This window comes from Thamnophis sirtalis, unplaced genomic scaffold (genome assembly GCF_051295495.1).
Source record: "Thamnophis sirtalis isolate CommonGarterSnake01/CBP01778 unplaced genomic scaffold, rThaSir2_p1.2 scaffold_1, whole genome shotgun sequence".
Lineage (NCBI taxonomy): Eukaryota > Metazoa > Chordata > Lepidosauria > Squamata > Natricidae > Thamnophis > Thamnophis sirtalis.
Window position 1 is genome coordinate 6,203,150 of NW_028261381.1, and position 12,691 is coordinate 6,215,840.

Below are 12,691 nucleotides of genomic sequence, written 5' to 3' on the forward strand. Positions count from 1 at the left end.
TCCAGCATATTATTAGAATAACAGACCCTTGGAATCTGTGGCTTCAAGAAATCTAGAACAACATTTTGGATTTGAAAGAAGCACCAGTGTGTAAGGATATATTATAGGCCTATCTAAATGTTTTCATAAAAGCTTTAATTTTATTTGGGTTTGTGTGTTATCTGTTTGTGTTGATTTATTTTGTCTCTACCACTTTTTTGTTTTTAATTATATAATTAAAATAATTTTTAAACGGAGCTGGCAAAAATATATCGGCTATTCTCTCAAATTGGGCATTTGGTTTTGTTAGAAAATAACTATTGCGGTGGAGATGGCATCTAGGCATGGGCCGACACCGTCTGCTCGCTGATTGACTGAGTCTGTCAAAGTTGTTAAGACACACCCTTGTTGCTAGGAACATCCAGCTTTTCGACTCAGTCCATCAACAAGGATGGACATGTCTATCTCTTGTTCCTTGGATATTATATATTCATAGTTGTCAAGATCTAACATATGATTAAAGTTTGCTTGCAAATTTATATTTTATATTTTTATGAATAACATGGAACACCTTAAAGCAACTTTGAATCTTTACAATCCAGCATGTTTACGTGGCTGGGTTTTAAGGCAAAGCTCATGATAGCAGTATATAACAATGAGATGAAATATATGATAAAGAAGATATCCGAGGTGGCGCAGGGGTTAAATGCAGCACTGCAGGCTACTTCAGCTGACTGCAGTTCCGCAGTTCGGCTGTTCAAATCTCACCGGCTCAGGGTTGACTCAGCCTTCCATCCTTCCGAGGTGGGTAAAATGAGGACCCGGATTGTTGTTGGAGGCAATATGCTGACTCTGTAAACCGCTTAGAGAGGACTGAAAGCCCTATGAAGCGGTATATAAGTCTAACTGCTATTGCTAACTGCTAAGATATTACATTAGAAACCTCTGACAAAGCACGGAGAAAGAATCCATGTTACTGCATATAATAAAAAAAACAACAGATTAACATTGATGATTATCTGATGTATATTTGAAATTCTATTCTATAGGGTCAGCTCATAGTAACATACAACGTGAGTTCTACAGCTATAGAGCAATACTGAGACAATTATTTTTGCTGTCCAGAAATGTTGGCATTCGGAATGCAAAATTGCTATTTACTGCTCCCAGCTCCCTACACAGTCTGGGCAATGGCAGCGGATGGCAGTAGAACAGGGCAGCAGCATCTGTGATGCAGTGGTGGGTTTCAAAAATTGTTTGAACCTACTCTGTGGGTGTGGCCTCCTTTGTGGGAGTGGCTTGCTGCCCATGTGACCGGATGGGAGTGGCTTGCCGCCCATGTGACCGGATATGAAGATGCCGACGACACTTGTCAGAACCACCTTAAATTACCTCACACACAGCACTGGCATGCATAAGAATAGGATGCAAACTTGTTTTTTAAAAGGCATCTTTGGTTTGTGTTCAAACAACTTCAACACACGCAATGTTCTGATTGCACCACAAACGCAGTAGTCATCCTTACCTTTCACAGAGGCACTGAGTTTTATAAATAGGAGCATGATAGTGTAGAATAATCCTATCCAAGGACCAGTGGTGGGTTTCAAAACATTTTGGAACCTCTTCTGTAGGTGTGGCCTGCTTTCCGGGTCCACTGGTGGAACCTCTTCTAACCGGTTCGGTAGATTTGACGAACCGGTTCTACCGAATAGGTGCTAACTGGTAGGAACTCACCTTTGCTGTGATGGGATGGTGGCGTCATTTAAACACTGAATGCTGTTACAACACAAATACGTTAGCATTAGCCCTTCGGAATTTCTCAAAATATACTTAGAAAGGTGTCTACTAAGCAAGAAGAAGAATGTAAAAAAAAATTATTATTGTTTTAAGCTTAAGATCTCCAGATCTCTAGATTTATTAAGACCAGCATCAGATGTTCCAGTGCCATGTTGAAAAATACAATACATTTTTTGCCAATGCCTTCCTCTTTCTTCCAAACTAAAATGGCATAAAAGTTTTCAAACTTATATTATATATCAAGATTATTTGCTTGACAGTGAGTAGCAATGTTACACTGATAGCTTAGATTCCAGTGTCACGTTGTCTTTAATACTAAACACATACAGTAAGAAATATTTCTCTGAAAGGTAGTTTAATCTTTAGAAAGCAATATGTATTTATTTAAATGTATATAGACATCAAAACTAGTTTAGCTTTTACATAAGGTTTTAAGAGCTGATGGTAAGTGAACTCTGTATCCAAACATTCCTCTAACTTTCCTAGTGTAGGAAAGTCTGCTAACCAAGTAGGATTACTCACTAAATTCCTTTTTCATGAATATTGACTTTAGTTAAGCAAATAAATCAGCCAGGATAGTCAGAGAATAACAAGGAAACAATAAAGCACAAGGGCATTTTGCTAGATAAGGAAGCTACTTTTTAGTAAAATAGCAGCTTATGTGGGTAAAGGAAAAGATATTTGAAATTGCAAACCTTTGTGTTAATTGTCGTATGCATCTGAAAAGTTTTATTGGAGAGAACATCACTACAGGAAAGTAGGAATTGGTACTGATGTATCAACCATCACAAAAGAAGATTTGAACTAACATAGCAATTCACCTAAAAACTATCTTAGAGGAAGTGGATCACCCAGTTGCCTTACAATCTGGTTTCTAAAGTGGGTATGGGATTGAGTCACCGTTGATTGCTGTAGTTGGATAATCTTTGTTGAGAAATGGGACCCTTCTTGGTCCCTTTTGGCCTTTCAGGAACATTTACTGCATCATTGGAATTTGGGAAATTTTTAGTCCCTTAAAGAGCAATAGTTAGACTTATATACCGCTTCATAGGGCTTTCAGCCCTCTCTAAGCGGTTTACAGAGTCAGCATATTGCCCCCAACAACAATCCGGGTCCTCATTTTACCCACCTCGGAAGGATGGAAGGCTGAGTCAACCTTGAGCCTAGTGGGATTTGAACAGCCGAACTGCTGAACTGCAGTCAGCTGAAGTAGCCTGCAGTGCTGCATTTAACCACTGCGCCACCTCGGCTCCTTGAAGAGGAAACATACTTTAAGCATTTAGAGAAGAAGAGGAGATTATGGAAGAATAGGAAACAGAACAGTAATTCCCTAAAGAGCAGAGAACATGCAACTATGCCAAAAAAAGGATTACAAAGAAAAGAGCAATGATAGTTTTGGCATGCTGCTATGACAAAACTGAAATATATGCCAATTATAGACCTATTGGCTCATTGAATGTGCATTTTGTCGGGAGCAAAGATCAGGCCTGGATAGAACAACTCCTAAGATATTTTAACTCAGTGACATTTCATTCTCTGTGGACCGACCCAGATTGGATCCTGCAAGATTATCCTGGGACCTTCATATTTCAACTTCACTATTATCCACCCTTGCTAACGTTGGTGGGAACAAATGATATGGCAGATAACAGCCAAAGCCTTTGCATTTCTAAAAATCACTTTCTCTCTTAGATGGAGCAGCTCTCAGATGAAGAACTTGATCATGGTGCGGAAGAAGACAGCGATAAAGAAGATCAGGATCTCGATAAGATGTTTGGGGCTTGGCTTGGAGAGTTGGATAAACTCACACAGGTTGAAGCTTGTTTATAATTCTATGAGATACAAACAATAAAAGAGATCACTCTTACTTGCCATAACAGCTTTCTATAACTTGCATCCTCAGAGTGTGTGTATAGTAAAAAATTCCTTCGTTCCAGCCAATATGACTGCTGTAATTCACTAGCACAGTGTTTCTCAACCTTGGCAACTTGAAGATGTCCGGACTTCAACTCCCAGAATTCCCCAGCCAGCATTCGCTGGCTGGGGAATTCTGAGAGTTGAAGTCCAGACATCTTCAAGTTGCTAAGGTTGAGAAACACTGCACTAGCAGATTGATTTAGGGTATTGCTCTTGATAATATAGGTTATATCAGCAAGAGAGATTATAATTTACAAGCAATATTTTTACACAGAATATTTGATTGCTCTTATGTTGTTCTTTTTATCATTGAAAGCAGCTCACCAGGTTAAAAAAAAACTCTAGCCCTTAAAAATATGTCAAGAGTTTCTGGATTTCTGGCTTATTATATAATTCCTGAATCTCCAATAATCCCCTATCACTAGGCAACAAGGCAGAAGAGGAGGTGGACAACAGATTCCCTATTTCCTTTTCCCCCAATGAAAAAATTCCAATCACTAGGGCAGTATCAGAGCCACACTCTTCACTCCCTCCTCTTCCTCATTCCCTGTCTGTGGACACCCGTCCTGTTCCAGTGCTCATTTCAGTGCTTAAAGTTACCACCAATACTTCCCAACTTTGCTTGATCAAGACAGTCCCTGATACTAAATCAGCAGTAACTATGGCCCTATATCATGGTTCACCGACAAATGCGCGGTAGACATATGCGCGCCGACAAAACCACGACATCAAAATCACTAATTGATTTTCGACAATAGCGCGATGACAAATGCGCGATGACAAAATCGCGCATACGTACGTTATATCCCTAACCCTAATTTTTTTTCGATTTTGTGCTTGTCATCGCGGTTTTGTTGGTGTGATTTTGACGTCGCGAATTTGTGGGCGCGATTTTGACGTCGCGGTTTTGTCGGTGCGCATATGTCTATCGCGCAATTGTCGGGTCACGCTATATCATAGATAACTGAATATATATTTTCCTCGTCTATATAAAGGTTCGTAAAAGTATTTAATTTTGACATAGATTTATTATTGGTAGCCTTTAAACATTTTGTACACACATTTGTTTCTAAGAAAAAATATATCTGTTGAGGTGTATTTATTGCCTTATGTTCATTTATATATGATATAGTTCTTGATTATTTTTCTCAAATTTATTTATTTAGAGTTTGGATACAGACAAGCCTATGGAGCCAGTTAAAAGATCCCCTCTTCGCCAGGATGCTAATATTGCCAACTTCTCTTATCGCTTTTCCATGTACAACCTGAATGGTAAGATTGATAAATTATTTCAACTAGGGGGAAAAAATAAAGTTATATATTTGAGTACAAAATGAACAAAAAATCCTATTGAAACCTATTACTTTGTCTAGATGTATGCAGTACATATAATTTTTTTCCTGTTGAAATTTTGATAAAATTTCATGGAGCAGAAATAATTTAAACCCACATCAGTAGTTTGACTTACACATTAATGCTAAGCCATAATGTGATTGATTTGGTTTTGGCCCAGCATGATATATGAATGCAGCTCGTAAAGAAATTTATTGTTTATTCTTTGTCAGTAAAATATTCTCCATAAGTATTGTTTATTAGCCTGTGAATTCTGACTTGTTCTAACTATGGCTTGATTTATATTTGAATCCAGAATAATTAGTTAATTTGTTCTCTGCCCATTTCCTCTGGAAAGTGGAAGATATGGGGGAAAAAACAAATTAGGGCATGAGAAATTCATTACTTATTATTTATTTATTTATTTATACGCCGACAACAGCGTGCCGACAGAAGCGCGATTTAACTTAAGGCAAGGTTTAGGGTTAGGTTTAGGGTTAGGTTTAGTTAGGTTTAGGGTTAGGTTTAGGGTTATTTTTAGAGTTATGTTACAGCACGCTTCTGTCGGCGCAGTTTTGACAGCGCAGTTTTGTCACCGCACTTTAATGACATGCGCTTTAGTCAACCGCGGTTTTGTGGTGGAACCGTTCCTATAACATTAAACTAAAATATGTTTGATATAGTGGAATCCAATAATTGAAATTGGAATATTGTTTTATGTTCTTGTCATTCACTGCAGAAGCCTTGAACCAAGGTGAGACTGTGGATCTTGATGCCCTTATGGCAGATCTTTGTTCCATAGAGCAGGAGCTCAGTAGCATTGGGTCCCAGTCCGCCAACAGCGCATCCATGAAATGTTTTCCCGTAGAAGGGAAAATGACCCAGAAACTATCAAGCGGTAGCCGACTGCCTTCCAAGCACAGTAGCATGAAAGGATTATCTTCAACTAGTCACGTAACAAAGCCTTCCCACGCTGTCTTCTCTCTGGATGACATCACCGCGCAACTAGAGAAAGCATCTCTAAGTATGGATGAAGCGGCTCAGCAATCGATCATTGAAGATAGCAAGCCTGTAGTTGCTATTCAGCATAGGAGGACAGCATCAGCTGGTACTGTGAGTGATGCTGAAGTCCGCTCTATCAGTAATTCCTCCCGATCTAGTATCACATCTGCAGCATCCAGTATGGACTCCCTGGACATTGACAAGGTGACAAGACCTCAAGATTTGGAGTTGACTTCCCACGGGCAGCCTATCAGTGAGGTAAGCTATGATTGATTTATTCATAGCAATTAAGTTTCGAAATATCATTCATGGGTTCATTTTGGGCCCTTCACAAAATAAAGAGACAGCTTTCCCTCTTATCGTGTTGCTGCATAGGAGTCTTCTAGAGAGGACATCCATACCAAATTTTATTAATGATTATGATAATACGTGCTTAGTTACAAGAACAAAGTGATATTTAATCTTAAACAGTACTTTTTTTAATAACATGGCTTGTTGGTTTGCACAGCTAAGGATTTAAACATGAGCTTCCCTAAGATATATAAGCATCCATTTTCTTTTTCTTTTTTTTGATAATTTTTTAAAATTGTTTTAGTTAAACAAAAACACAAAACAAAAAATTATCTTTCGTTACATCTTGTAGAAAGCGTATCGATTGGTTGCAAATATATTCCATGCGTTTCTTCCACAATCCTTACATATACTTCATTCAAATCAAGTTGTACGTTTTAAATCAAGAAAGAAAAGTTATGTATTTTACTATCCCTGTACCATAATTCTCATTTAGTTACCATTGTTTGAACATGTTTTTGTCTAGAATCATTTATATTTAAATACACAACCACCTACTGGCATTCATTTGCAGTTTCAATAGATCTCCAATAACATTACACCTTTATGAGAGATTCTAAAGCTAATTCAGTTAAATAAGATATCTAAGCATCCCCCCCCCCCCCCGGTAACACATCTGTATGTATCATTAAATATTGTCCATTAACATTTCCTTGTTATTATTGTAGTTGACTAAGAGTTATTTACTGTTTATCTCACCTCTCCTCTCCAGGCCAGGGGTGGGTTTCAACCGGACCGTGGCGGTCCGCGCGGACCGGTTAGTCGGTGAACCCAGAAGTAAGTAACTTCCGGGAACGCCGAAAGGCCCACCCGCCCACCCTTGCTCCTTACCGGTCTTTAAAGGCTTCTGCGTTTCCACGCAGGCGCATGGCACATACAGCGCCTGCGCGATTCTCCGCGAGCAGCTGGAGCATCGCGCAGGCGCTAAGACGCATGGTGCACGATTGGAACGGGATTAGCAACCCACCACTGCTCCAGGCCCACACAATATAATACCTTTATAGCCGTCTTTAGACAATGATTTATTAATAAGATTTATAGGACTTTTCCCTCAATCCCAAATTAGTTAATTACGTGCTAAGAAAATAGACATTAGACATCTAAGACAATCTAAGAGATGTTAACATTTCTACTTAACAATCACCAAAAATATACATTAGCATTTCTATGGCCCGGTTGTTTATCCTAACTTTCATGTTATGGATGCTCTGTGGTATTATCTGAAACAAACAACAACAACAACAATAATTTGGTATTAACTAATGCAGTCTGCATTGCACAGTGTTCTTTTTTTTATGGTTAAAATGTTTTTATTTTTCATTTTCATACAGTCACATATATACTGTGCATAACTGGGACCATACAACATTAAACAATAATCACAGCAATTCCTCTTGTCAACAATACCCCCAGAAATATAAATAAAATAAAACTCAAACTCAAATAGAAACCCAATATATCTCTTCCACTCTCCATACACCTCTTTCTTCCGCCCCCCTCCAACTTACTATCTTCCCTCCATCATTCCCCTCTACCCTACTTCCCCTTCCCCTCTACCACTCTTCTCTCCCAGTCCACTCCCTCCCTTCCTTCTCACCCTCCCTCCCATCCTCTCTCCCGCCCTCTCTACCCCTCTTCCTTCTATTCCACTCCTCCTCCCCTTGGTGTATTTCTACTATATGTCAATGTATTCAGCTTGTCCTATTTTTACGGAGAAATTAAAGAGAAACAGTATACATGTGAAATCGCATTGCGTTGAAATCTAACACATAGTATATGTCCCCCCTCCCCCCTAACACCCCACCTCCCTCCCCCCCCCTGACTTCCCAGAGCCCGTACATAGTATAGATTTTTAACAAACACAGTCTAAAATATATTGAGACAAAAGAAATTAAAAAAGAGGTTAATAACATCTCTACATTGATCTTAGCTTCTTCCTGTTACACTAACTTTGAACAGTTTAACTCATTCCTGATCTTAAGCGTAGACTATCTGGAATTTCTTAGTCCCGTATTTGGCTGGGGAATTCTGGGAGTTGAAGTCCGGACATCTTCAAGTTCCCAAGGTTGAGAAACACTGGTCTATAATCATGTTGTTAATCCTATGGATTTCTACTCCAAATGGATAATCTTAGGACACTATGCATGAGTTAATGACAATTTCCGATTTGCATTTCTGATAGGACAAAAATGGTGGACAATCCCTATTAAACAGTCTCTGAATTGTCCTAATCTATTATGCAAAAAAGATTTTAAATTTTGCTGATGTCATTTTAAGATCAAAGAAAACAAATACTCTTACAAGAACAGGACAAGCCTGTTATATCAGGGATAACATGAATTATTAACGCTAAGTTCATCAAATGCCTTCATCTAATTATAAAAAGTGATTGCAGGGCTAATCCTAATCATTGCATTATAAGATGAACCCACAGACATGGCTTTTTCCAGCTGACCTGATGGATGAGTTGGATAATGCATGTTTTATTGTTTCTACTGGTGTTTTATTTTGTTTTAATTTTCCTTAGTAAGCTACTGTGAATTTGAATTTGAATAATGTCCTATGGACGTAATAAATGAATGGGCAATTCTCCATTCCCCACTTTCTCCATTTCCTGTTCCACATTTTGGGGGAATCTGGAAAAATATTGTGATGGGGAATCAAAAAGCTTGAATTAAGCAACAGCCCTAATTCATGATCCTCCCCTCATCTTTATGTGCTATCAATACTCCATAGAGCTCAGTGATTACTCTGTGATTTACTCTATTTTTCAGAGTATAAGATGCACCAAGATTTTGAAGAGGCAAATTAAAAAAAGGTTTTGCACTCTGCAGATCACCCAAAAACGGCCCGTTTGTTTTGCGAAAATGAGCTCTTTTTTTATTCAAAAAAGGGGCATGCGTAGCCTTTAGGAAGCTTGTAGAGTACTTCTGAGGGCTGGGGGGGGGCGCAAAAATGAGCAAACAATGGCCCGTTTTTTGCAAAAATGGGCCCATTTTGTCAAAAAAAGGGCATGCATAGCCTTTAGGTGGCTTATAGAGTGCTTCTGAGGGCTGGGTGGCAGCAAAAAGGATTAAAAAAACGGCCCATTTTTTGCTCAATTGTGTCCTCCCCAGCTCCCAGGAGCACTCTGGAAGCCTCCTAAAGGCTATGCAAGGCCATTTTTGCAAAGGGGGTGATGTTTTGGAAGGCAAAAAATGCTGTATTCAGTGTATAGAACGCACCCAGATTTTCACCCTCTTTTTTGAGGGACAACGGTGCATCTTATACTCCGAAAAATACATAGAATCATATGATCTTGTTTGTCAGGAAGATGTCATTCCAGATCCTTGTTTATTTTGTAATGTGTTCAAAATCCATCATTCCTAAATTATTAAATTTCCTTTGTCTCAAAATCTAGGCTAGAAGAAGGTATAAGAATTGTAAGATTTATATGTGCATTTATTTTTTTAAAAAAATGAATATCCATTTGCAGTAATTTTGTTTGTTCAGAAATAAAATGGAGAAAATTTTTCTTACTTGCAATTCAAATTTGTATTAATGTTAGGGATATGGTTATTAATATTATTTTGGCCTACAGCATTGTGAGCAACATAAATGTCAGCATGACAAATGAAACTCAGAAAGAAGGAAGAAAGAAAGGATAAAGAATATTCTAAGTGGCAAGCCACTTACTTTGAGATGAATATTGCCTAATATGTTTTAAACCTCTGATTTTACTCCTACATTACTGTTTAATGTTGTTGGTTCCTGATCAGAATTTGCTCTCCTTCACTTTAAAATATGTTAATGAGAGAAGATGTGATTCACAATTTCATTTTCTTTAAAGGTTCATCATTAAGCATAGTCTTAAATAATAATACGAGAGGGTCCGAAATGTAATCCATATTTACTATTATGTTAGTTATTTTTTAATTGTAAAGGATCTGGGAACAAGGCAGTATTATCACTAAAACAAAATAAATAATTTAGAGCTCATAAAAACTAAGGTAATTTTAAAAACCTTGAGACTCTTCCACTTACTACCACCAAAAAAACAGCAAGATAAATCTTGTACAGGGGTAGTCCTCAGCAGTCCTCAATTGGGACTTGAATTTCCTATGCTAAGGAAGTTGGTTGTAAATGATTTCACATTTTATAATCTTTTTGGCCATAATTGTTAAGCCAAATCACTGCAGATGTTAAGTGAATCACAAGGTCATTAAATGAATCCAGCTTCCCCCTTGCCTTTGCTTGTTGGAAGTTAGCTGGAAAAGTTATAAATGGTGATCATATAGCTCTGGGATGCTGCATCCATTGTAAATGCATGCTGCAACAGTTGTAAATGGAAGAACTGGTTCACCGACAAATCCGCGCTCGACAAAAGCGCGCCAAGAAAACCGCGAGGTCGAAATCGCACCCACAGAAGCGCACCGACATGTGCGCTGACAAAAGCGTGCCATCAACAAACAACGCGAAAACAATATAATAACCCTAAACCTAACCCTAACCCTTATCTTAACCCTAATCGCGCTTTTGTTGGCACGGTTTTGTTGGCGCTGTTGCGGGAGTGCTTTCGACGTCGTGGTTTTCTCGCCACGGTTTTGTCAAGCGTGCATTTGACGGGTCACGTATAAATCACATTTTTTCCATTTCATTACAACTTTGAGCAGTCATTAAAAGAATGGTTGTAAGTTGAGGATTACCTGTATGTATGTGTGTTTGTATGTGTGTGTGTGTGTGTGGTATAAATATAAGATATATAATAAAGTCTAAAGTATAAAAAATATAACATAAAAAGGTGGTAAAGTAGCAGAGAAAAATGAAGGAAAATAAACAAAATTCAAGCAAATGGAAGAATTTACTTTACCTACAAATAAAGTTAATAGAAAAATGCCTGGAAACTCAAATGCTATTGAGCCATCCTTATAGTGGCCTATGGGCTCTCATACAGAGATATAGTATCCAAGGAGGACTGGTGAGCGCATTGCCTTCGGCCTGGCTAAGGTAAAATGCCCTGTGAAATGTCACTACTATATTGTAATGGATGATAGGTAAGTTGGCACAAATCCTTTTGGAAGAATCTCCCAAACTATAGACCTAAAACTTACTGTATTTTTCAGAGTATAAGACGCACCTAGCTTTTGGGAGGAAAACAGGGGCGGGGGGAGGAAATCTGCCTCTGCCTCCCAGCAATTTGCCTCCTTGCACCACACAGCAAACAGTACAGAAGATATACACTGTTTGTGGTGTTACATTTCAGGCTTGTACAGATGCTATTTAAATTGATGTGGCTTTCTGGAAGTATACGTTATTCTCTGCTATTTAAAAGAAGATACAATAGCGCTGGGCCTCTTCAGATCAAGTATTTATTTTAAAAAGCTTCTTTGGGTGCGTCTTATACACCGAATGTAGCCCCACCCACCCACCGGCCCCCACCCTTTGGCCTCTGCCTCCCAGAATTTGCCTCCTTGCAGCAAACAGCAACTTTCACTTTCAATTTCAGCAGCAGCAGCCTCCCGATGATCAGCTGTTTCAGGGTGCAGGGATTGCCATAGCCTATTGCCGGCTCTGCAAGCCCCATTTTCCCCATTTGCTACAAGGAGGGTAAATTGCTGGGAGGCAGAGGACAAAGGGTGGGGGCTGGTGAGTGGGCCCACCGGTGGATGTATAAGATGCACCCAAATTTTCACCCTCTTTTAGGGTGGGGGAAGGTGCGTCTTATACTCCGAAAAATATGGTAACCTTAAATTGGTCAGAAGGTCAGTGTCCCAGAAGTGCTACTTGAGAGCATTTCTGTCATTTTCGAATCCTAATGAGCAGAGACTCTCTAATAAGACACCCAATGAGTACATTTTGTCAATAGTTTTTTAAGCCTTCATTAAAACAGTCTCTATGGAGCAAAGAGTTCAACCTATATGAAATCATAAATCTTAAAAATTTCATATTTATTGGTGATGGTTGGCAGATAACAAGCTCTTTAGTGTTTATATTTTATGTCCTATTTATTTATTTAAAATATACATCCATATTGTTTGTAGACAGTGTTGATTCTGGATACCATTCATATTAATCCAAATTATAGTAATAACATTGGTAATCTTTATATTCTATTTATTCAATCAGTTATAAACAAACATTTTACCTCCCAAAGACCGATAAGATCACACAGATTGGGCCTCCTCTGGGTACCATCGGCCAGTCAATGTCGGCTGGCGTCCCCCGGGGGGAGGGCCTTCTCTGTTGCTGCCCCGGCCCTATGGAACGATCTTCCCGTAGAGATCCGGACCCTCACTACTCTTCCAGCCTTCCGTAAAGCTACTAAGACCTGGCT

General features: G+C 38.8%; 1 protein-coding gene across 2 annotated transcripts in view; it reads left to right on the forward strand.

Annotated features, from left to right (window-relative positions):
• Positions 1–3,423: 3,423 nt before the first annotated feature.
• RAPH1 (Ras association (RalGDS/AF-6) and pleckstrin homology domains 1) overlaps positions 3,424–12,691 on the forward strand; it is a 42,903-nt gene continuing 33,635 nt past the window's right edge. The window contains exons 1-3 of one of the 2 annotated variants that reach the window (XM_087706912.1): positions 3,424–3,588; positions 4,860–4,965; positions 5,765–6,285. In XM_087706912.1, the coding sequence (XP_087563038.1) occupies positions 3,469–3,588; positions 4,860–4,965; positions 5,765–6,285 (747 nt within the window). In that variant the 5' untranslated portion in view covers positions 3,424–3,468. The remainder of the gene's footprint in view (positions 3,589–4,859; positions 4,966–5,764; positions 6,286–12,691) is intronic. The other variant, XM_087706911.1, reaches the window with a different exon arrangement.